Below are 26751 nucleotides of genomic sequence, written 5' to 3' on the forward strand. Positions count from 1 at the left end.
CCCCAGGGCACCCCCAGGCCGCAGCGACTCCGGGGAAGGGCTCCCCTGCTGGGTCGGCCCGCTGGAGGTGGGGGTTCCCCCTGCCCGGGCCGCAGCCTGGCACTCGGAGAAAGTAGACAGGCTAGTTCTAGCCAGTGCGGGCGGCATCGAATCCCGGAGCCCAACCCTTTTCTCAGAGAAGGGACCTTGGGCTGCCCCTGCGAAGTTTCCTTGCTGAGCGGCGCCAAGCCTGCCCGCTTTTGAACCGGGGAGGTTAAGCTGCTTGCATCCCCTGTCTAGGACTAGGGTCGGGTGGCATTTTCTGGTAAAGCCCTTTCGAGGCCTGGGTCTCCCTCCTGCTCATTACTTGCCGCAGGTTTATGTGGGGTCTTAGGGAAGTCGAGTCCAGACTCTTGGCAAAGTATTTGCTGAGCGTTTCCCTTTTGCCACTTAACGCACGTAGCTGATTCTCCCCAGACTTTGCAGCCTTGCGCTTGAGCGTCTTTACTCATAATGGGAAGGTTTTCCTTTACATAGATGTGCATTTGCCTTTATTAACATTTCAGAGCATATCAGTTGCTCCGACTTCCAAGTTGTACGTGTACTCGTGTGATAACGTCAGTGGAAGCTGCTCCGGGTAAAATGAGGGAAATCCAGGAGTTGGAGCATTAAAAGCCAGTAAGAACCCACTTTTACATACATTTCGTACATTTATTAGCAACTTCATGGGTTGAACAGCCAGAGGTGTTAGATTTTGATTGGTGCCACAATATGCAGATCACTACTTAACTACAAGCGAAATAGGAGAAGGAAAAAAAAGGCAAGACAAAATAAATTATACCAGGTTCCAATAAATCCTTGGAGTGATTTTCCTGGTGAATTCATCCTGGGAGTTTCTTAAGTTCCTAGTTTTCTTTGACTTCGTGTACCTTTCCTTACCCAAAGCGCTTTTTCTCTGTTGGTGTTTTTGGGGACTGGCGTACACGTTAACCTTTTGTCCTTTATAGAAAAGAAGGAACAGTAAAGCGGGCCAGCATGATCCTCAAGCTAGTGTTAGCCTTCGGTATTTGTGCCTTAGCTGTTTCACTTCAGAGATGGAGATGCTGGTTGTATAAAATCTATGGAATTAATCTAATTTGATGCTCACGAGGTAAAAGGAGATGACTTTTGCTGAGAAAAAAGCAGATGTATGTAAATAAGGGAGACCAAATTACTGATGAACAACTTGTTTAATTGGACAGTGTTTAATATATAAAACCGCCATATCAAACTAAATACAGTAGTCAGACCTCACATTTTCCCTTCCCATTCCTGTCTTTCATGCTCTCGCAAATAGTATTGTCCTATGCCTGAAATTGAAACTTTAACAATAGGAATTAGCTGACTTGATTTGATTTTACTTAAAACCTTATTCGATTTTACATTCTTTCTTTGTGCTTAGTTCATCCCCGCCCCAATCCTGTTATAAAAGCAATGTGTGCTCCCTATGGGAAATTTACAGAGTTCAAGACAGCATAACGAAGGGCTCCATCATTCTGCACTTTTTAATAATTTTCTTTCTTTTATTCCTATGCAAGATCTGTTTAAAAGTTTAAGTATTCACAAGACTTGTTTCCTTTGTACTGATTTCTTAAAGTTTGGTATTTTGGGTATCCAGGAGGGGATTGGCTATTAACGCTGCTCTCTATTCCCCAAAGTGTGGGTCTTCAAGATAGGAAAGACAGAACGATTATCTCATCCAGCGGCTCATTCTCTGAGATTTTGGACCCCATTTACTAAAATTCCAGTGATTTTAGCAGAATTCTACAACGCTGAGTGGCAATATTAACTGGAAACAGCATATTTTTGAAAGAGAGGTTCAGATAGGGGTAGGAGATAATTTTGGAGTATTTGAAATGTTTTTTCTTCTTAGGTATTTATTTTTCTGTTTATATTTTCAGGTTTGAGGCTTTAGCATCTTATAGAAAGTAGGACCGCACAGCCTACCTTTCCATCTACACTCCATTCAACTCTTCCTACAAAACTGGGGGGCTCCGGGAAGCCCTGAGCTTGTGACCTCATTGTGGGAGAAGATTGGATCAAGATGGCCATGTGGCAGGGTAAGAAATTAGCACTTATTCCTCTCACTGGTTTTTCCTCCTACTCTATCTTCTACCCACCCAGCTCCCCCAAAACAGTGGCAGCCAGCCAGCCAGCTGTTTCTGTACTTTGACTTTTTGTCTTTTCAAGGACAAAGCATGTCAGTTTAAAAGAAGCTGCTGCTAGCTAGAAGTTCAAATTATTTTTAAGTAGAGGTTGGGGGAATTAGGAAAATGTCATGGCAGAAGTATTTGAAAGAATCCAATTTATTTAAACATGTTCTCTTGAGGGTTATGGCTAAGGAAATGAGGAGTTTTTTCCTATTTGTGTTTTTCATTTGTTTCCAGAAAATTTGTATCATAAGATTCTCAAAGGTGGGAGAAACAGATATTGGCATCTCTTTGGTGTGTTCTTCCCAACAGACTTTCTTGGTACTTAGACTACTTGAAAAAGCATATTTAACATTATGTTTGTATTTGTGGTAGAAGGAAATACTTATTTTAATAAAAGAAGCTACCTTAGAGTCAAGCTCAGTGTCTTGGCTGCAAGATTACATCTCTTGTGAACTTGTGAATTTTTTTTTACCACAAAGTTATATTTAATTTCTTGGTGGGGTTAAGGATTATGTCTAGGGATGTATGGGATTTTTATGTTTATCATAAGGTAGTGTGAATTTAAGAAGTGGTAGACTCCCAAAATTGGTCTGTGTTGCACAGAAGTTTAAGGACCACGTAGATGGGGTAGAGTGAAATAGCTTGAATATCTGTGAATAGTGAACAGCTAAGTTTGTTGGTGGTCCAATGTAATGTATCTTCTGAAAATTATTTCATTATGTCGATTATGGTTTAAACTACTAAGACACACAAATGTAACAAATAGTTTTGATACATGAGGATTGTCAATTTAAAGATATTTGTTATATTGGGATTTGACCTATATGCCAGCTTTGACTCACATAATGGGCTTTTATCAAGAGCAGTTTATTCTTGCTTAATCCTGAGACATTCTTTCATTTTACAAACAATACAGAGATAAATAGGACGCAGAATCCTTGTCTTAGAGGGTTCCTTGTGGTCTGGGAAGACAGACCTATGAACAAATAACCATGTTACATTGAATAAGTGTAACAATAGGGAGCAGGACAAAATTTGATAGAAGCCTGGAAAAACGCATGATGAAAACTTTGAGGTTTGAGCTGGTCTGAAAAAATGAGTAGGAGTTGGCCAGATGGGCAAATGAGAGAACTGCATTCTGAGCAGACAGAGCAGCATTGTTAGGCATCTTCCAAGTTGCTTTGTTTGCCTAGTATGAGATGTATAGGGGCACGACCTCAGATGAAGCAGGGAAGGTAGGAAATAAAGAGTCTTGTATGTTCTAGAAGGATTTACACTTTGTCCTGAAGACAAAGATTCTAAACAGGGAAGTAACATAAGCAGATTTTCTTTTTTAAAGATTACTTTGGCAGCAGTGCTGATTGGGGTGGGAGCTGGAGATGATGAAAGCTTGGACTCCTTTAGGAGATTTCTGGAATAGTGGTTTCAAAGAGAGATGATGAGGGTCTGACCGGAAGTAGGGGCAGTGGAGGTTAGAGAGAATGGGATGAGTTCTAGAATGTTTTGTAACTGAATATGACAAGAACTGACCCCAGATTGACAGGTAGTTTGGGTTTGGGGAATGGTAGTGCCATTCTCTGAGATACAGAACCTGAGGGCATAGGGATGGTGGAACCCTGTACTAAACTTTGATTTGGATACTTAGGTTGGAATACCTTTGAGTTCTCAGGACAGTTATTTCAGATATAGCTTTGAAAGCATGGAACTGGAGTTAGTGCTTGCAGGGCTCTAAAGTTTTTTTTTTCTGTTTTTGATACAGGGTCTCACTATAATAGTTGAGACTGACCTGTAATTCACTGTGTAGCCCAGGCTGGTCTCTAACTCACAGCAATCGATCGATCGATCAGTGGATCATCCTGCTTCAGCCTCCCGAGTGCTGGGATTACAGGTGTGCTCTGCCACACCCGGCTAGGGATCTAAAGTTTTGATCCTAATGATGCATAAAGAGCTTGTGTTTTTTTCCCCGTAGTTCATGGAAATGTCTTCAGTCATTAATGATCTATTTTACAATGAAAACATTTTGATGTTTAACAATTCTTAATTAAAAAGTCATATTCCTAATAAATAAAATATCTTTCAAGGACAAGCTCTGAAATCTGTTCTGATTAAAATCACATTGAAGTGAATCTGTATTTTTCAAGCATTAGGGAAGAGGGGCACAATACATATCAGTAAGCTCTTTGGATTACTGCACTTATCTTTGTTTTGAGCAACTTCTGAGGTGACAAGCACAGCACAATGATAGTTTGGAAGACTGGTATGATAGTTAATCATATGGGGCTGAATTCGTTTCTCTTGATTCTGTTACTTGGTAACTGTAAGGCCTTGGGCAAGTCGCTTAATCCATCTGTGTCTCAGTTTTGTCATTCATAAAATGGGGATGCTAGTAGGACTCACTTTATAGGTTTGTTGTAAAGATGAATTAATGTGTACAGTGCACTTGGAACATAGTTAAGTGCCATGTAAATGTGTGCCTTTGTTATGACCGTAAGATGCTTAGGCTATTGCTTAGTATTTAAAAGTGCTCAGTAAAAATTTAGCAATAGCTATTAATACCTACTGTTACTATTATTGTCTTTAGCTCTGGTGGGACTGAAACCTTATTCTGTGGAGCTAGTTTCAGGTTGTCATGGAAGCTCTACCCTGTGGTAGTCTCTTTGGGTCTTCAAGTAGAGGTTTAGATCTGAAGAGATCTTAGAAGACATTTAGAAAATATTTTAGAGGGGCAGGGTATTTAGCTCAGTGGTATTGCCGCAAACCGTAAGGTCACGATTTTGATCCCTGGTACCAAAAAGAAAACATTTTACAAAAATGGGTCACTGCTGTCTAGTTCTCCATGGTGAATTTGGTCAGAGTTCCTATACCTCTTAAACATGGCCACTGTTATTAGTTTGATTCCACTTTTTAAAGTCCACTATTGCATTTTCTGGCCACCTTTAATAGAGTGGAGAGGGCATAATTTAGATAACTCAAGGTCAGTATTAATAACATCAATTCTGTTGGTGTAATAGTGAAGAAAATATTGAAGAGACTAGCCAGTTTGATACTGGCGACTTGAATGTCAGGTGTTATTTATTTAATTAACATTTATTGAACTGTGTCTTGTGCCTAGGACTCTGCTGGGCCCTAGAAATGTAGTAGTCAGGGAAAACAGATACGGTTTCTGCTCTTCTGGAACTTATAAAGTAGGATAAAGATGGGATTTCAAATTAATGAAAAAATTTATAAAATTGTTTAGGTATTTTGCACTTTTTTTTTGGTACTGGGATTTGAACTTGGGTCCTTGCGCTTGCGAGGCAGGCAATGGAACCTCTGAGCTAAATCCCCAGCCCTGTTGAGGTATTTTGGAAAAGTGATGATATCTGCATACATTTAGAAGGATCAAAATAGTGAAGAGGTAGGGCATCAGAATTTCTTGTGATTTTCTTTCTTTTTTTTTTTTGATACCAGAGATCAAACTCGGATCCTTGCTCTTACAAGGCAGGAAGTGGAACCACTGAGCTAGATCCCTGGCCCTTTCTTGTGATTCTTTAAGAAGTATTTTTGTCAGGTCCTATCTCCCCAAATTGTGATTCAGTCTTAAGACTCAACCTAAGGATTCAAAGGAGCTCTGTGAGCAATTCTGGTGTGTATTCTTGTCTGGGAGCTGCTATGTAAAAGAATTAAAAGTTCAAGAAACTTAGAAGGATGAGATGGGAGGTTTGAGAGTTCAAGGACAGCTTGGACAACCAGGTGAGATCCCTGTCCCAAAAAATTTTTTTGAAAGTTAAAAGAGAGAGAGAGATATATATAAAGGAAGTAAAACAAAATATAGGACACTATGTAATCTTGAGGCTAGGAAGATATATGTATATATAATACTGAATGTGAAATAATAAAAGGATTAATATAATCAATTATATGAAAAATTAAAACTTCTGTACAAACTATAAATAGAATTTTTTGGGGGGCGGGTACTGGGGATCAAACTTGGGACCTTGTGCTTGCGAGGCAGGTGGCGGAACCACTGAACTAAATCCCCAGCACTAACTATAAATAAAGTTAATGAGAAAACTAAGAGCAATTGCAACAAGAGTCTTTATGGTTAACATGTGAAGACTTACAGAGCAATAAGAAAAATACAATCATTTTTCTAGAAATGGGCAAAGGAAAATACATAAAAGGAGAAACCTAAATGGCAATAAGTATGAAAAATGGACTGCAGTCATAACCTTGGTACGTGACTGCTTAGGAACTTGTCAGATTTGGTACTAGCTGCATCTTGACACAAAAATTTTATCCCGATCCTGATTGTTTTGGTACTCAATATTTAAGCCAGAACTTGTTGGAGTCCATTGCCTCATGACTTGCTACCATTTCCAGCCAGAGCAATTTGTTTGGTGCTCCAAGCCTTCGAGAACCAATTAGCATTGAGTTCCAAGGTACCACTGTATCTCAGCAGTAGTCAAAATGGCATGCCATTTTCTTCAGTATATTTTGCAAATCTTGAAAAGGAATGACAGAACTCAAGACTGTGAGGAAGCAGCTGTTCTCACACTCTTCTGGTGGGAATGTCAATTTGGCAGTGTTTATCAAAAGCTTTAAAAATGTGTTTACCTTTTAACTTAGCCACTCATTTTCTTGGAATTCATCCTAAAGGAAATAATTAAGTTTGTGCACAAAGATGTATTAATTATGATGTTAATTGGGGCATTTTCTATAATGGGGAATATGGGTAACACTTGCATTCTGTCACAGCTATACAATGGAATATTGTAGTTATAAAATGATGAGATGCAGTTCTGTTTATTAGCATTAGAATAGGTTCATGATCTGATGTTATGTTGTGGGTGTGGGGGAAAGAATTCAGATAATCAGCTACAAGTATAGGCTCTGGATTTAAATCTGGATTCAAATCCCAGTGACATCTTTATCAGATATACAATGATGGGTAGTCACTTGCCTTAGTGTTTCTGTTTCCTCATCAGTAAAATAGAGATAAAATTGTAGCTAACCTAATGTTTCCAACTTCTGTGCCCATTAGGGTCACCTGGGGAATCTTTTAAAATTTCTGAAGCCAAGGCCTCACATTCAGCTCAGTTAAGTCCATCTTTGTTTGTGTAATGTATAAATAATAAGAAGTTTCTGAGAGGACATATTCAGAATTATTAAGTAGATGTAGCTCTGTGGTAGAGCACATGCTTAGCGGGCTCTTCAGCACTGCAAAAAGAAATTATACTTGACTTTAGTTTTGCCTATTTCTGCCTATTTTTGTAAATAACATAGATCACTTATTAATTTTACCTTTTATTTTAAGGTTTTTACTGTAAAAAACTTTAGACAGTTTCCATACTAGCGCAGTGTGAATAAATAGTAAATTATGGCAAGCCTGTACAGTATGAATCTAGCAATTAAAAGTCAAAGTGGAGGAAAGGAAAGAAGGGAAAGAAAAAAAAAGAAAAAAGGAAAAAAAACAGAAACAAAGCTTTCGTAAATAGGGAGGAGTGGAGAGGTTGAAGGGAGGGAAGGGGAATGCGAAAAAATAAAAACCAAGATATCTCATGTACAGGTACGAATTCCCAGTGATGAATGTGATCATAATATAAACTAAAATGTACCAATAAACTTAATAAAATAAAAAGAATTAAAAGTGTTCCTGAAAAAAATGTCAAAAATAATGCTATGGAAAATCTTCATGGAATAAATACAGATTTGGAAATGATCCAAAGTTTTTAAGTGGCTTACTCTAGGTAGTGGGATACAATTGCTCCACCTTCAGATTTAAAAACAGTAGCTGGGAACATGCCTGTAATCTCAGCACCTGGGAGACAAACAGAAGGATGGTGAGTTCCTGTCCTGAGTACTTCTGTGAGGAATATAGAGCAACACAGAAATTACACCATTGAATAATCAGAAGGAAATCAAGAAGCCGGCCATGGTGGCACACACCTATAATCCCAGCACTCAGGAAGCTGAGGCAGGAGGATTGCCACAAGTTTGAGGCCAGCCTGAACCTTGCACCAAGACCCTGTCTCAAAAAAAAAAAAAAAAAAAAAAAAAAAAGGAAAAAGACCACTAGTAGAAAAATTTTAAAAAAAAAAAAAAAAAAAAAAAGAAAGCAGGAACAGGGACCATCCAGTAGAAATGAAATAGTTATTGCTAGGTGCATGCGATACTCTGGGCACTGAAGTTTTCTTTTTATCCTTATCCCTTCCCCCAGGTAACACACTTAATTATAACACTGACATTTTCTGCCCCCCAAAATGTTCAAATATAGAGACACTACCTGGCTTTTGCCACTTTTCCTTTGGTTTGGGCTGCCCTGAAGGCCACCTGTGAATCAGTACTAATATTCCCAGGTTGAAATGATGATCTTTCCTGTTTGGTTTGAAGATGGTGAGACACGGGTAGGCAGGGAAGTCCCTGCAGTCCACATTTCCAACTCTCCCAAGACCCTTTTCTTCCTTCGATCTGTACTGTGGTAATAAATAATAACAGAACTGCCTCCTCTTATATTTCTCCCTATTGTATATCCAGACATCAAAGCCCAAATCTGAGCGGCACGAGGCATTTCTTGCTGCTTTGTGTGTGCAGGCTTTATGTCCTGGTGGCCTAGGTTATTTCAGTAGTGTTCCTGGCAAGCCCCTGCCTGTACTTCACCCTTCAGCTTTTCCCCAAACTTGCCCTATCCTCTAGTAAAATTACTCTTTCCTTTCTTTGTGTGCTTTCCCTTTTCTATCGTATGGCCCTCAAGGCTATTGGCAATATTTATTTGGTCCTGTTCTCCCCTCCCGTCTATCGGCCAGGCCCCATGGTAGGTGTATGCTGGGATCATGAACCCTGCCGTCTTAAGCCTTGCAGTCTTGTGCAGATGTGGAGTGCAGACAAATGCATATCTATTTCTTATGAAGTTCTGTGAGTTCCAGGAAAGTTAAGTCTTACGAAAAAGGAGAATAGATGATACATGCAAGATATTTTGAAAATATATCTTAAAATTTATTATAATAAAAGATGCACGGACATTCTCCTTGAACACACTCATCCCACTGTTCTTACCACTTTCTGAAGCAGTTCTGGATGTCCTGGCTGCCCCAGTGTTCTCACTTGATTCAAAAGATTTACTTTTCAGGGTTATTTTGACTTGGAGGAAGAACCAGAAGTTGCATGGTGTCAGAGGTGGTGAATAAGGTAGATGAGGACACACCATGTTTTTACCAGCCTGCCTTTTCATTGGATGGCACTCAGCATCAGCTTTCACTGTACTTTTGATCATATCTCATACTTTTTTGATCACACCCTGTAAACACACTCATGAAAACAGACTTCCAGAACTGCCTCAGAAAGTAGCAAGAAGGATCAGATGGGATAAGTGTGTTCAAAGTGTGTGTGTGGGGGGTATGTTGGGGGGGTTTAATGGTAATGTATCTTTGAATGTAATAAATCTAAAAAATTTAAGCATCTACCATATATTTTGATCACACCTCATAATTAATAGGGTTGGAGTGGTGGGGATGAGAGGAAGTGAAAAATGCACTTGAGACCTGAAAGATGAGTAGGATTTACCCAGGACAAGAGTTAAGATCTCAGGTAGAAGTAACAAAGTGGAGGTGGAGAAAGCCTGCATTCTTTTCAAGTGTGATTCAGTGCGGCTGGTTCACAGTAAATGAGATATAAAGGAACACAGGATGAAAATGGAAGAGTGGGCAGAGTGAGTCACACAGGGCTTTGTAGGCCAAGCATTCTAACTGAGTAATGTAAAGACCCAGCAGATAGTTTGGGTAGGGCAGGGTGACCAATGAATGAATAGGGAGTGTCTCATTCATCCGTGCATGCCAGTAATCTGGCAGAGAATGTACAACGTATGGACTCACTGAATCTTTGCTTAATGAGTAATAGAATTTTGGTCTTTCTATCAGGATTGCCCTAGGGATTAGAGATGTTATGCTAAAGTGCTTTGCAAAAACATAAAATAGTAAACAAATATTATTCCAGATGCAATTCATTAAATTCTATGCAGGAATGTTTACAAACCTTCACTGTCCCTAAGAACCCCCCCTCCCATTCTCTGTTAAGCTAGCAAAATCTCCCACTTAGATCATCTCATACCATGAATATGCTGATGTACTGAGTTCTTACATGTATGTCTCCATTGCCAATGCCTTCCACTAATTGTGGCTGAGTGGGAACTGCCTTGTATCACACCATTATGTTGCACTCCTGATGTTACAGATAATTATGGGTGGTATTGCTAGAGGAGTATAAGTTTCTCTTCCATGCCGAATTTACTCTCTAAATCTCTTGATCTAAAGAATTAATTATTTAAGAGCTGAGGACTAGAACCTTATGAATTTACACTTGGATGAGGCAAGGCTAATCACAGCAGGTTGTGGCTGTCACCAACCGAGGCCCTTAGTTGTCTAAACTGTTAAAGTTGTGACAAAGTAATTGGTGCTTTGCTATTACTTTGTTCAATATTTAATTCCCTATTTGAGCTGCAGGAATTTCAGACCAGAGGACTGGCTTAAAAGCCCACCTCTGTGCACTGTTGGTGGCATTATAAATCAGTAGAGTCCATTGGGAGGACAGCTTGGAAGTCCTCATGCAAATGTAAAGTGCGAGCACCTTTTGTCCCAGTGGATCTGTTCTAAAAAGTAACCGCAGAAAGATCATTTGTTGGGGCCGGGGATGTAGCTCAGTGGCACTGCACCTGCCTGGTAAATGCAAAGTCCTGAGTTTGATCCCTGGTACCAGAGGGGGAAAAAGATCATTTGCTGCAAGGACATTGGTTGCCTCATTATTAGCCATCTTTTTATCATTGACAATGTTAATGTCCCAGTGTGAGAGACCAGATATATTAACTATGGCATATACTCACAGTGGGGTATTGTTCATTTCTTTAAAAAGAGTGAAGTAGATCTACACACAGTGATAAGAAATGATACCTAGGATACATTTTAAGTGGAAAAAGTACAGAATGCTATGTATTATAGGGCACCATTTGTACAACAGAAAGAAGGGAGGTGCTATGGGATAGATACATATGCTTAGAAAATTTGACTGGTGTATAAGAGACAGTTTTCAGTCACCTGAGGGCTTAGGGTGGTGGGGCTAGGAGTTTTGAATTTTCACTTGACAACTTTCTATTTTGCTTGACTTGTTTAGAATAATTTGTAATACCTTTAAATAATAAAGTTTAAGTAAAAACCATGCCTTACTAGATTGTTTCCTTGATACTATTAATTTCTACTAAGAAATAAAAAGGTATAATGGCTGAGGTGGCAAGTTGGGTCTAAAGCACAGGAGACCGAGTCGGAGTTTATAAAACTAAGGGCTGTAAAAGCCACTAAAGAATCATTATGACCAGAAGGCACAGGGAGATATTATTGTGTTAAATCTTAATGCTAAGAAAATAAGTAAAATTAAATCAGGTAAAATTATGATTTTATTAGTTTTTGATGAAGCAATTATAATTATATCATTAATTTTGATCTCTGCGTGTTTTAATATTGAACTGGTATAGTAATTGTATTCTAGACCATAGTTTTAAAATTAAATGTCTTGGTGTCTGACATCGTAGCTGTTATTCTTGTTCAACTTGTTTGAATGTTGTAAATGAATGCTAGGCTACACTTCTTGAGCTTTTTGCTTAATGACCTGAGGAGAAATGCAGATGTAGGCTTATGTTGGAAGCAAAAGAAAATGTAATTTCCCTAATATCTGCAGTATGCATTTTGATGAAATTAAATCTTCTGATCCTTCAGGCTCATTTTGGCCCATTCACCTCAAAAAGAGGGCTTTGGCCTGTGATACAAGAAGACAAAGGAATGTCCATCTGAATGTCCTCTTGATTTGGTATAATGTAGAGTTCTTCATGCAGTTGTGGGTGTCCAGAAACAAAAGTGACTCTCCTGTGCTAACTGGTCCTAGTTCTCTAATTTTTGTAATATTAGTCAGGAGACGGACTGTAGAAAACTTAGCTGGACTTTGTGTGTGCTAAGAACATATACTTGGCTGCCCTTTGTAAAGGATATTGCTTAGATTTCTCACTCCACAGTAAAGAATTCTGATTTGACTGAGGTCAAGAAAGGGAAGAGACCAAATAATAGTAGATATCTTTTTTGGAATAGTTACCATGTGTTTTAAAAAGTGCTTCATACAGATTATTCGATTTAATCTTCACGAATATGTAGGAGACAGGAACTGAGGTGTGAAGTGGTTGGGTAATATTCTGAGATTGTAACTGGTAGAGCCTGGGTCCAAGGCAGTTTGGCTCCAGACCCTGTGCTCCTAGTTACTCTTTCTTTCAAGGAGCATAGCTCCTAGAATACCTCCTCTGCCACTGCAGAATAATCAGAGTGCTAGCAGGTTGCAAAAAAAAAAAGTTTCCTATTAGAATGCTCTTGCTATGATCCCACTCAACAAGTGAAGTGATTTCATGGGAGCAGGAAAGCAGAAGGCCTGAGCCAACAGTCTGTGGATAAGAGGACTATGCTTCTGTGGCCAAAATTCTGTATTCTTTCTAAGGTTAAGTAAGTTTGTGAATATCTTCTCTGTGGAACACATTACTGAGGGTCATGTGTGCAACTAAGAAGATTCAGAAACCGATACTGACCTCCCCAAGCTAGTCTCTGAGGAAATTAAACATGTGCACAAATAACCATGCTCCAAGCTAGTGTTAAAGGCATGTTTTGGAACACTGCTATGGTTTGGATCTTGAATGTCCCCCAAAGGCCTATATGTTGATGGCTTGTTCCTCAGCCTGTAGCCCTATTGAGAAGCAGTAGAATCTTTAGGGCGTGGGACCTACTGGGAGCAAGTTAGGCCATTGGGGGTGTGTCCTTTAAGGAAATATTGGGACCCAGCCCTTCTTCATCCTTGGTCTTTCACTTTCTGCCTGCCATGAGGTGACCAGGATCCTCAGCCATATATTCCTGCTGTGATGTTCTGCCTTGTCACAGGCCCAAAAACTATGGGGTCAATTGACCATGGGCTGAAGCCTCTAAAATGTATGAGCCAAAATAAACCTTTCCCTTTTAAAAGTTGATTTATCTCAACTGTTTATTATAGTAATGGAAAGGTGACTGACACAAATGCCATAGAAGTTAGACAAAGGTGATGAGGTGACATCCAAGTAGTGCAACTAGGTTCTTCTGTAGAGATGTTGGATATATGACTTCAGCCAGCAAAGTACCAGGTACATTTGAGAGAACTACAAAAGAAAGTGGTATTCTGTGCCTGTTACATTTATGGGCATTGTCTCATTAAGTCCTTGTAACAACCCTTTATTGACCAAATGATTTATTGTCGAATGAAGACATGTGAGAGTGGAGTACTAATTAGATGAAATAGGCATAAACAGGGTCTGACTCAGAGAAGCCAGGGGCCTATAGGTTGGTTGGTATTATTTCTATTTAACATGCAAGCAAAATGAGATCCCACTTCACATAGCTAGAAAGTGATGACTCTAGGACTTGAATCCAACTGTGGCTCTGTTAAAAGACTTTTTTTTTTTTTTTTTTGGTACCGGGGATGGAACTCAGGCCCTTGTGCTTGCAAGGCAGGCGGCAGAACCACTGAGCTAAATCCCTGGCCCAGATCGTTAAAAGACTTTGAGCAGAGACTTGCCACAGTCAGAACTATGCAGGACAGATGGAGAGACCAGAATTGGGAAGATGAGTTAGGAGATTACTGAAAAGATTAAATGGAACAGTATAAGGGCCTGGATATAAGATGTTGATGTGGGAGATTTAAAGGAAGGGATAAATGTGTGAGGCTCAAGGGAAAAAAATGACAGTGTTTAATTACTGGTCAACTTTGGAGAAAGAAGAGGAAAGGATGTTTCAGGGTTTCAAATTATTTAAGTTAAGTTGTTATGCTAACTAAAAGGAGCTGGTGTAACTTAAAAAGGTGATGTCAGTTTCCTTATCGCTCTAGATTAGGAGAGAATCTGCTTCCTGGTTAAAATGATTGATTGACTTAGAATTGAGCAAATTATTTAACTCTTCTTTTGCCCACCTTTACTCCTCTGTAAAATTTGATGTTATTTGTCACTATAAAAATTCCTGCATTAGCACAGATTGTCTTAATGTTTTACTCCATGCTTTTGAAATTTGAATGCTCATACTCAGTCATGTAAAATTGAATCTTAATGTTGAATGTTTGCTTTTAGGTCATATTTCAAAACAGTAATTGTAACATTAATAATGATGTGCTATCCCCTTCTTCTGAACTCTTGTGTCTGTTACTGCCTTTAACTAATTGCCAGATGAATTGTAATACCAGCTTTATAACCCTCTTCTCATTGTCTTAAAATGTTAAATTCTTTATCATTGTGTAATATTTTATTAAGTTTGTCTTAGTTCTCTAGATAGAGTGGAAGATACTTGAGGGACTGGAACATACTTTATGGTAACTCTAGTCTTCATGATGCCTTAAATAGAGCATCTCAGAAATATGTATTGATTTGACTTAATTGATTTATATGGCAGAGTAAAACTTCTGTTTTGTGTTATGCTCTGTTAATATGAACTCAAATATAATTGAGTTTTTGATAGTTGTGTCTTACTGTGAACTCATAGTGAGCCCATGGCACATTTTTTTCTTCCAAGTATCTGTCTGCCTTTAAATGAAAAAAAGGCATGTTGTACACATTTCCATGTTATTTCTTGTACAAGGGCCATTTCTGCATTGTTCCAATTTTAGTTGATATGCTGTTGAAGTGACCACTCTTGCAACTTTTAAAACAAGAGCCATTTTTCCTGTCTTGAGTCTGTTTGTTTGTTTGTTTGTTTTTGTTTTTGTTTTTTGTTTTTTTTTTTTTGGTACTGGGGATCGAATTCGGGACCTTGTGCTTGCGAAGCAGGCAGAGGAACCAGTGAGCTAAATCTCCAGCTTCCTATGTCTTTACTTAAATGTTAATGTAGTTAAATTTTTCTTTCTTGTTCATCTTGTTAGTTTTAGCTTTTTTATGCATGTGCCAGCCAAGTGCTATCTATCTCCATCCCTTGGAATAGAGATTCGTGTATATAGATGAGAAGTGGAGCCCAGGGTATGGATATACTTTGAGAGGGCAAGGGTGCCAAGGGTAGAATTCTGGGGGAAACCCAGTACTCTCTCTGAGGAGTTCCCCTGACTTCCTAATGTGTCAATGCAAATGAAAAAGGAAGCAAACCAGATATCCCAACTCAGGGGAAAGTTTCATTATTTTTGTCTGCTAACTTCAGTTGTATCTCTTTCTGTCTATTCCAGGTACTGTTTATTCAGGTACCTCCCCTTTCTCCTGGTATCTGTTTCTTTTACTAGCTTATCCATAGCCCTGTTCTAGTGTCCCTTTGCTGTGCAGTCTAGCTACCAATACCTATTGAGCCAGTCGCTTAACCTCTCTGGGCCTCAATTTTCACAAAGATTGAGGGGTGTGATGTAGGGAGGGGGTTGTGATTTTTAAGAAGCTCTTCTCATATGTAAATTCTTCCCTGCCATCTTATTTCTATCCCATTTTCCCCTTTTTATTCTGTTTCAGGTTCATCCTGTTCGGTTCCGTTATGGAGCTTCCTTTCTTTGGCTACGGCCTTGTTGTACTCCTCTAGTTCTTTTTCTGCTTGCATTTCTCACTGCTTCTTCGGTACTTTTGCTTCCTTCTATTCCCTAATTATGTCCATACTCAGAGGTGTCAAGCTCTGTGCCTTCCCTCTCTTTATTCTCTCCGCCTCTGAGATTGCATCTGTTCTCTTAAAAATACTATAGAAGCATCTAGAGTGAAAAGTAAATATGCCCCTTCAACTTCCTGCTCCAAGGTAACTGCCGTTGTCAAAAGGGTGCCCTTTCTTCCAGGTATTGAGTACCACATTTATAAAGGAAGCTCTCAACAGTTAGTTTTCAGATAGAGCTGTCTACAGGATCAGCATTTCAGATCAGCTAGCTAAATGACTTTGGGCATATGGTTGATGTATTTCTTTCTACAATTCCTTCTGTTCTGGGGTTCTTTAATGCTTTATATTTATTTTTGGTCTCCTATACATTAAAGAGTAGATATTCCTTATATGCTTGCTTGATTCTATTTTTCTTATGGAAGGTAAGTTCTCATTAGTACTCCTTTGCCAATTTGCGTATATGCATAGACTCAAGAAATAGAATAACTCTTTGTCAGAACTTGAGATGGAAAAGCAATGATTGGATACGGGGCTTAGTCATTGGGAACCAGGACATGTGAGCAGTTTGGTAGGTAACAAGAAGCATGGGAACTTGATAGAGGAAAATGGGGTGTTGGATATGTAGTATATTGAAAACTTCGGTCAGTAAAATATTTTTGTGGCACAGAGGATTGATTCCAGGGCCTGTGCATTGAGCTACATCCACAGCACTTTCTTTTTTGAGACAGCGTCCCACTAAGTTGCTAAATTGCCCAAGCTCGGCTTGAACTTTGATCCTGCCACCTCAGCCTGCCTAATTGCTGGGATTGCAGGCATGGGTTACCATGCCTGGCTACTCAGTAAATTAAAGCCAGATTTCTTATGTTAAAGAAGTATAGGCTCTAAGACACAAGTATCTTAATCTAAAATATTAGCTACTAAATCCCATTTGTGTGAAAACATTGTTTTGGGTCTGAAAAGGATACACAGATAAACTCTGTAGCACAGTGGGTCATTTTGCAAGAATATAGTCCCCATTATGTATGTTAAATGCAAATTAACTGGAAAAATTATGCCTTTCAAAAATCCAGATTGTCAGTGAGAGTTGATATCCTGTAAGTGTAAGATGCATACTGGATTTCAAAGACTTAGTGTGATTAAACAACGTGAAATATCTCAGTCAATCTTTGCATTGAGTGCATGTTGAGATGATAACAGTTTGGATATACTGGGTTTACTAAAACATAGTATTAAAGTTAACTTCACCCTTTTGTTTTTGCTTTTCTTAATGTGGCTTCTAGAAAACTTAAAATTTCATATATAGCTTACATTTTCATACTTCTGTTAGACAGAACTGCTCTAGAGAGTTTCATCAAGCTAATTTCTGGAAGTGAGCAAATGCCCTTTTATCACATACATGAAATAAAAGCCTGAGGAAGCCAAAAAAGTTAAATACATTGGGCTAAAGTCTATTGCCATTAAGTTTCTAAGGTGACATTAGGCCTATTCTTTAATGACTGCATTAATAAGAAATGAGGATCAAGGAAGCTTTTTTCTTTTTCATTTCTGTGTGTGTGTGTGTGTGTGTGTGTGACTAGAAATTGAACCCAGGGGCTTTGCACTAAGCCATATCTCCAGCTCTTAATCTTTTTATTTTAAGACAGGGTCTCACTAAGTTGCTAAGTTACCCAGACTGGGCTCAAACTGTAATCATCCTATCTCAGGGGCTGAGATTACAGGTATACACCACAATGTCTGGCACAAGGAAGCTTTTCAAACTTTGGAACATCCCAGAGTTTTAGTTCCATAAACATCAATTGAGAAACCATGTAACCTATTGTGTTTATATTGTGGCTCATAAAAAATTATTGACTTGGATCTTTCCATTAAGGAATTTATAATCTAGAAAAATAATGTGTACACATGTAACTGTATATAAAATCATATATACAATGAGTGGTAGAAAGGGCTTAAAATCCTAAGAGAAAAAGAGCTAATTTACGGGTAGGGTGAGGAGGGTAGGTTTAGGAAAAAGGTGACATTTGAAGGTTAGGGAAAGATGAATAGGATTTTGATAGAGATCCTTTCTAAACGCAAAGACATGCAGACCTAGGTGAGGTCTCTGACCTGGCATGCTTTTTTGCTCACCAAATGGAAGCTCTGTGTGACACAAAATGGAGAGAGGTCCAATACCTTCAAATGTGGTCTTTTCAGGACCCATTGTGTTGCTCTGCCTTCTTCTTCTGACTCCTTTCTTGCTTGTACATAGAGACTTCCTATCATGGAACAGATTACTTTGATTTCTGAGCTCCTACATCAGACAGGCAGCAAAATATTGATTAAACATGGAGCTTAGATATGTAAACATTGGTGGACAAGCAGGTAAACTGTTTTCAAACCCTGGTTAAAATGGCCTCACCTTGGCTGGGCGCGGTGGCTCACGCCTGTAATCCCAGCACTTGGGAGGGAGGTTGAGGCAGGGATCGCTGTGTCTGGTTAAAATGGCCTCACCTTGGCTGGGCGCGGTGGCTCACGCCTGTAATCCCAGCACTTGGGAGGGAGGTTGAGGCAGGAGGATCGCTGTGAGTTCGAGACCAGCCTGGGCTACAGAGTGAGTTCCAGGTCAGTCTCAACTACATAGTGAGACCCTGTCTCAAAAAACCAAACAAAAAAAGGCCTCACCTTGGAATTTAGATTTAACATGCATTTCTTCTTATCTAATCTCCCAGACAAACAGTTGTGGTGTCTCCCTCCACGGGGAAGAAGGAATGAGTCAGGGGGCTAAAGAAGGCCAGGAATGTCACTCTGTCAGAAACTTGCTTGTCTTGAAATGGGAAGAGTGGGAAAAAAATCTTTCTTTCACTCCACTAGTGCCACTGTATTTAATCCGGGCTTTTTCTTCCAGCTACCAAATGCACATTAAGTTGATTGGTTTGACAGTTTTGTGCCAGTAAAATAGATACTGTATATAATTATGAATAACAGTTTTTATAAACAAAAGATCTGATAAGATGAAGAACTTAAAATGCTAAATACGAAGGGGAATGTAGTAAAGACTCATAGCAAAGACTCATATCAGCAAAGATAACTCATATTTTCTCTTTAAAATCCTTAGAAATAAATATAATATACTCTTTTTATAACCAGTTAAAATTTTGAAAATACAAAGAGAAAATGTCTATTTATGTTATGTTTCAAACAAAAATTTTGACACCTCTAAGCTAAAAAGACAAAGCATCATTGTTAATACCTGTATGTGTGGCCTTCATGGAAATTGCAAATTTTGGTGAAGCCAAACTCACTGTCAGTATGTATAGAACTGTACCATTATTTTAAGTGCCTGTCTTAATTCTTTGAACCTCCTATTGCCTTTACTCTCAATGTGCTTTGGGCCAGGGAGCTAATATTAGCTCTAGACTGGAGCTGTGCCATTTCCAGAAGGGTTCCACGCTGGGTTTTGAACCCAAACAGCCCTATCATCCACGATCCTAGAATCCTATTATCTAGGAATAGCTTGATCTAGTGCAGATTCTGACTGAGGATAACAGGCCACTCACCCTGCAGTGGCCTTAGTGGGTGATTCTTGTAGTTATCTACAAGCAGTGGCTCTGGAGTAGGGTTTCTTGAATTTAAATTCTACATGGGGTTGATTAGCTGACACCTGATTAGCTGTGATTACAGCCCTAGGCAGATCAGTTAATTCCTTTGTGCTTTAGTTCTCCCATCTGTAACAGAAGGTTAATGGAATCTGTCACCTTCAACTGTTGTGATGATTAAATCAAACAATAAAATGTATAGTACTACAGAAATATACAGTACTTATGATGCGTACTAGCACATCCTTGTTGCTTTTAATGTCGTTATTCTATTGTGATGAACATTGAAATATTTGAAAATCCTTTATATCAAGCTGAAATCTGTCTCCAGTCTTTAACTCCTGTGGCCTTGCAAAAGAAAATCTCTCCCTTTCACTACTTGCTACCCTTTCAGACATGGCCAGGTAAGGACACAAGTGTGGAAGCATGTTGTAAATTGTCATGTTACCTACAGTGGAGCACCTAATATTTTTATTATATTATGGCCCACATTATAATTGTCTTACTTATTCCTTCTGCCTGACATATTTTATCTTTTCCAGGCTATCTTGTGTTTCTTCATATAATACAATTTATATTCTACTACTGTTCTTCATATAATAAGATTTTTAAATATTTAACCATCTTAGCTGCCTTACTTGGGATTCACTCCAATTCGTTCATATCTCCTTTAAAATCTGGCTTTCCAGGACTTGACTGGGTCCTGAATGTGCAGAGCCCAGAGCAGAGGTCTGACTAGCACAGAACATAGTGGTAGTGTAACATTTACCTCCACATTGTCTCAAAAATGTATAGTTTGTTAGTGAAGTAGAATATTCTTCCAGCTTGAAGGAATGTTATTCTGTAGACTAAAGTACCTTCCACTAAACTTGTTTATTAATTTTTTAAAAATTTGCATTCACTTCTTTTTGCACCAGGGTTTTTTTGAGCCCTCTTGTTTTGTCAAGCACTGTTCCACATGCAGGGGATATAATGATGGGCATTATCTTTACCTCTATTATCTTCCAGCCCCTAGCCTAATCTGTTGATATTTTTGGATTCTAGTTTTATTTGGAAACACATTAGTGATATCTTCATGCTTTGTGTCATTTATAAATTTTGTGAACATGCTTTCACTGTCTTTTTCTGACTTGAGTTTAAAATGGTATTGCAGTAGTGCTAAGTATAGGGCCTGAGGCATGCAAGCAGACCCTCTTCTGTGAGGCAAACATCGATCTATTAATTAACATTCTTTTAAAACATTTTTATTTGAAAATAATTATGAATTTAGATAATTATGGATACTGCAATGCAGTGTAAAGGGAGGTCCCACATATCCCTTCCACTAGCTTCTTCCAGTGATAATATCTTAAATAACTATAATACAGTAGCAAATAAAGAAGCTGACATTAGAGCCAGGTATTGTGGTGAATGCCTGTAATCCAAGCTACTTGGGAGGCTGAGGGAGAGGGATCACAAATTTGAGGCAAGCCTAGGCAATCTAGCACAACTTTGTCTCAAAATAAAAATTAAAAGAAGAGCTGTAGGGTATAGCTCAGTGGTAGAGCGCTTGCTTAGTTAGCATGCATGAAGTCTTGGGCTCAATCCCTAGTACTTCCAAAAGATTGATGTTTGTACAATCCATAGAGATTATTGAGGAATCAAAGGGGATGGAAGGAGAGAGGACATGAGTGTATATGCACTTGAGCGTGTGTTGGTCTGTGCAATTTTATCACGTGTGTAGTTTTGCATGACCACCATTGTAATCAGCACACTGAACTCTATCTACCATTTAGGACTTTCTTGTGCTACCCTTCCTCCTCCCCATCCTTAACCTCTGGAAACCGCTAATCTGTTCTCCATCTCTATATTTAAATTATTTCATGAATGTCATGAAATTGGGCAGTATGTACCCTTCTGAAAATTTTTTTAACTCAGCATAATTTCCTTGAAGTTCATCAGAGTTGTATTTAGCAATAGTTTTGCTAGCATTTTTTGAGCAAGGATATTCAGTCATAAATCAATATACTTGTATAACAGTCTGAAAAACATCTTGTTTGTTCATGTGAATGCATTCTTTAAGAAAATGTCTTTATGACATACTGAAACTCAAAAACAGCCACTGGCATTCCCTTGATATACCATTCTCATGACCTGATCATTGCTCATAGCCATCTGTTTAATATTCCACTATAAACTGGGGTTTTGTTTTGTTTTTAATCAAGATCAGCAGTTTTTGTTTGCTGGGATGTTTGAGAAATGTTCTGGCTTTTAAAAATGGGGCTGCCGTTTGTCAAACTACAGTTATCTTTTCTCTTTCTAGTCTGTCATTTATTTTCAGAGATTACTAGCAGAGGCTTCTCAGTCAGAAATGTAGGTTATCTTAGTACCATAGACTATACTTTCTCTGTGCCCACAGATCCAAATTCATTTGAAATGCCTGCTATTTTCCATAGCTCAGCATCTGTTGAGTTCTGATGAATCCTTATTGTGTTAACATTCCCATCTTGGAAAACTATCCCTATCACTTAAGATGGGATAGAAATAGAAACTGAGTCATTCTACTGGTGATATTGCTTACACACTTGCTGTGTGTGTGTGTGTGTGTCCTGTACACATATATCTTCTATTTTGGGTAGATGATCTTATCTTGAAAAATCGTGCACCTGTTGCAGTTACAATAGTTTCTGTAACCTACTAGCATATTTTATGTGTAACTACATTGTGTTCTTTACTCATTTCTCCTTTTTTTCCTTTAAGATCATGGAGATTGATAATATTATGAGACTCTTTCCTCCAAATCTTTGATTCCTCTTAGATATGAGTCCACTTCAGGGTCACTGTGGTCTGTTATAGAAACTCTCATTCCAATATCTTGTCAATGTCTTTGTGCCTGTCTTCTTTTTTTGTCCATGGTTATTACCCACTAGTATGTAAGATAACATGGCCATATTTCCTAAAATTTCTTTCACTTGTACTTTTACCAATCAGTTCTTATTTTTTGGCCAAACTTACAGATTTTGTAGTTCCTCTTTGCTTCCTCAGAACCCTAAAGGTTAAAGTTTTCCTTTTATAAATTCATCATGGTCCTTCCCCTTTCTTAAGCATATCATTCCTTGGCTGGCACTCCCTTCTTAGATCTCCTGTGCCTTCCAAAACTCTTGTTTTTTTGGTCAAGAAATGCCCGTGTACTTGCAAGCATTTTTTTTTTCTGGAACTCTTTCCTTTGATGATAATGTTTTCTTCACAATCCCCTTAATTGGAAGCTGCTCATTCTCTAATAATTCCTCAATCTCAAGCAGGCTTCTGGGGCCACAGTGTTGATCAACAACTTTCCTTTTTACCTTTTCCTTTGACGTGCATGCTATCAGGTATTATGCCAACTCTTTTCATTGGCACAGTCCAATCTCTGGGCCATTGCTCATGTACTTGGAGGCCTCTGGCCACCTCGCTTAGTCTTCTGTGTTGCCTAGTCCTAGCATTGTCTTAGACCACCTCTGTGGCCATACTGGTGCATCATCAGATGTCCTTGTGTGTTACTTCCTTGACCTCCAGTCATATGACCTTCATTTCACTCTGCCTCAGGAACCACTTCACATGGCCATATTGATTAATCCTGTCTATATCTGGAATTGTTCTTCTGAAATTTAACTTTTCTACTAAAAACCTTTTGACTTACACATCTGTTGTTCTCTCAGTCTCACAGAACTTCATGTACCTCATTGGCACTTCTAGTCCTTTCTCTTTTCTTTCTGACCTTCAGCCTTCTGCTTCAGTGTTTTCTCTATCCAGCAGGCATTTCCCACCCCCACTCAGCCATTCCAGCCATTTGATGATATCAATTCCCACAATATTCTCAATTCCTTCACCTCCCTCTTTTTCTGCTTCACCTGCTCTGCCAATCCCCAAGTCTAGATGGACTTGAGCATCTGTTTTCTTCTGTCTTGTTCCCAGGCCACTGAGTAAGTACTAGGGAAATTTACCTCACCATGCTGATTATATCCATGACCAAACTGTGATTTCTAACCACAGCTGGATCCTCAACGGCTGCTCACTAATCCTTTTTTACACATTCCTAGTTGGTTCTTTTTCAATTTCCCACAGCAACTGTTCCATTTTCTTACCACACCCCTTCAGCCGCGTAATTTAGTCCTCCCTAACCCCACCTCTTCTCAGCAGATAATCTCGTTACATACTTTCTTGCAAAAAGAGGTCATGGGTCACAAACACTTTCTTTCCCGCTAAACATTTATTTCCATGGTTACTTTTATCTTTCTTCTTTTTGTATCATCTTTTCCAAGCTAACTTTGTTTTTCACTATTCTCTGATGCCTTAAAATATTTTGTTCCATTAATCACCTCCCTCCTTTCTCTTGTATCTGTAGTATTATTCTCAAGGAGCTCATTTTTTTCTACCGAGAAACATGTGCAAGATTCCCCCCTTTACTTTCTCCTGCCCAGATTGTGTTGGTGTGATGAGATTCACAGACTAAAGGTTTATCTTTTTCTTCCTATTATCTCAAAATATGTTGAAAGAACCATCTATATTTCCTCATCTTTCAGTCTTTAGTTCACGTGGCTTGGCTTCTCTAACATTCCTTGTTCTAAAAACTGACCTTTCACTAGTTGGCTTTTTTCAGATGGGGTCGATTATGTGCCCTAAGATACAGCGAATAGACGTGGGAAGGGGTGTTCGTGCGCATATGTGTATGTGTTTGTGTCTAGGTGAGATTGCCCATACCTGTTTAGAGGGGAAAAGAAGTGTGAGGGATGGGGGTAAAAACTCAGTGCTAAACCTGTCTTTCAGGGATGTTTATAGTATGATCCAATATCCATATTACTTCCTCTTTGCTTTTCATTCTCAACCAAATGTTACTTATCATGTTTCTACTTTCTGGCTTGTTGAGTTCCATAAAAGCACTACTTTTATTACAGATGGTAGTGATGATGATGTTGATGATGATAATGGCTACCTTTTGGATGCCTTCTCTGTGCCAGTATACTGTGACAGATATTTACATACATTATGACCTTCAGTTTTCATTAACAGTTTAGTGAAGCAAATATTGTAATACTCAATTTACACATGGACCAGTGGAAGTTCAGACCAAGATCTTGACTAAGATCCCATGATAGGTAAAAGGCAGTGCAGGGAGTTCAGTCCTAGTTAGCTTGGCTTCAAAGCACTACTCTTTAAAAACAATACCCTTGCCAGGCAAGGTGCACACCTGTAATCCCAGCACTCAGGAGGCTGAGTCAGGAGGATCACTGTGAGTTTGAGGCCAGCTTGGACTACACAGTGTATTTAAGGCCAGCCTGAGCTACATAGTGAGACCCTGTCTCAAAAAAGAACAACACACAATTGCCTTCTATAACTAAGTGCCAGAAGTGACCTCACTAGCTCTTGAAGATGTTAACTGTGAAATCATATTTGCTTTCTAGTATTCTAAACACCTCAGTGACTAGTGCACTAGTACTTGAGTCCTGGGTGTACTTTTTAGCTCGTTTTCCTTGTTTTCTCTTGAGTACCATGAATATCCCTTGTCCTGTAGATTTTTTTCTCTGTGTTACACTTGGTGGTATTTTCTCTTCTTTTAACATTTCATTTAAGTCCATAATCATCATTTTGGTCAATCTCCAGCAACATCATTTCTTCCTGGGCTTTGTAAAATTTCCTCCACCCCTTACCAGAAGACCATCATTTTTGAGATCTTGAGTGATTGTTCAGGAAGCTGCATCCTATTCTTCAACATCATCAAAGTAGCAAGATAGTCATTTCCCATATCCTCCTTTCCAGTAAAAAAATCATGACTTTCAACAGGAAGAAGAGGCAGATACTTCCACTTTCCCTTAAACTGTTCAGTTTTTCTACTTAAGCTTTCATAGGCAGTAGAAAGGCAGTTTAGGGTTTGTTTGTTTGTTTGTTTTGGTTGTATAATTTGGCCCCAGATCCAGACATCTGCAGCAAGACTAAAAAGAAACTGGAAGATGCATAGCATCCATGCACATCTCACAGAAAGAGTAAAAAAGGTCAGGAATGTGAGAATCAGCTGGGACCGAGAAAGAAAAAAGCAGCTTCTGCTGTTAATAGGGCTGAAAATTGGCACATTTAACAGGACATGTGGTTTCTTCCAAAGTTATATAGCAACTGGAAGATGGCAGAAAGATCTCTTTCAGAGACTACTGCTTTTTTTCTTTGTCCCCACCCCACAGCTTTCTTAATGTTGCCTTCAGGTCCATTTTGTTCTTACATTTATTACTGGTAATTCCCAATTGCTGAGCTTTTCTTGCCTCATAACAGACCCAATCTCTAGTTTATCCCTACTTGCCCTAATACTTCTCCTAATCCTGCCTCAGAAATGGTTACCAATAAGAATGGATTCCTGCTTTCCTTAGGCCTCAGATCTTTCAGCAGAAACCCACAGAAGCTTCCTTCCTCCCTTTCATTGGGCAACATCCTAAGGTTCCTCTGAAGCATTATCCTTTATGACGATCGAACAAATTTGAATTTGTCATAGAACAAGTTTGTCGTTGGCAATTTTTGGCTAAGTTACATGCTCACTTTTGTCTTTCCCAAAATAATTTAAATCATTTCATTTTAAATGTGGCCCAGTCCCATATTTCCTGCCTTAACAACGAAGATCTTAACCCTCTTCTTGGTACAGCGCAGATGTAGTGCTGGCAACAGATCGATATGGTACTTACTGTCTTATCCTAGAAGCAGTAGAATGAGCTACCAATCCAGTATTGATTGGAATGATATTAATGTCTTGGCATACTTGTACCTATACTATATAGAGTGGCTAAAGGATATATATTTTGTATATATGCATGTATTTTTGGTACCGGGGATCAAACTCAGGACATTGCGCTTGTGAGGCATGTGTGGTGCTACTCAGCTAAATCCCCAGCTACAAATATTTTTAAGCAAGTATTTGAGTTGGAGTGGGGTACAGGGGTGACAGCAAGTGGTCCTGGGTAGAGTAGAATGACGTGTAAAAAGATGGAGCAAGAACTAGTTGTATATATGCATGTATTTTTGGTACCGGGGATCAAACTCAGGACATTGCGCTTGTGAGGCATGTGTGGTGCTACTCAGCTAAATCCCCAGCTACAAATATTTTTAAGCAAGTATTTGAGTTGGAGTGGGGTACAGGGGTGACAGCAAGTGGTCCTGGGTAGAGTAGAATGACGTGTAAAAAGATGGAGCAAGAACTAGCAAGTCATGTTGGAGCAGTAGCCCTTCCTTTGAGACTGCAAAGTTAAAAAGCAAGAATGCTTACATGTATTTTTTCTGTGAAATATGTGGTTTGAGAGAGCTAGAGAATGGGTGATTAGGATTCAGACAAGACTGCTGCAACAGATGGCCTTCACAGTAAAGGAAAACTAGTTTAGAAAG

General features: G+C 38.9%; 1 protein-coding gene across 2 annotated transcripts in view; it reads left to right on the forward strand.

Moving 5' to 3' along the window:
* Clcn5 (chloride voltage-gated channel 5) overlaps window positions 1–26751 on the forward strand; it is a 215287-nt gene that overhangs the window by 29980 nt on the left and 158556 nt on the right. The window contains exons 1-2 of one of the 2 annotated variants that reach the window (XM_010606304.1): window positions 549–657; window positions 1920–2078. In XM_010606304.1, coding sequence (XP_010604606.1) covers window positions 2063–2078 — 16 coding nt within the window. In that variant the 5' untranslated portion in view covers window positions 549–657; window positions 1920–2062. Of the gene's footprint in view, window positions 1–548; window positions 658–1919; window positions 2079–26751 lie in introns of those variants that run through there. The other variant, XM_010606305.3, reaches the window with a different exon arrangement.

Source organism: Fukomys damarensis, unplaced genomic scaffold (genome assembly GCF_012274545.1).
Source record: "Fukomys damarensis isolate Sample0158 unplaced genomic scaffold, DMR_v1.0_HiC HiC_scaffold_39, whole genome shotgun sequence".
In the NCBI taxonomy this organism is placed as follows: Eukaryota; Metazoa; Chordata; class Mammalia; order Rodentia; family Bathyergidae; genus Fukomys; species Fukomys damarensis.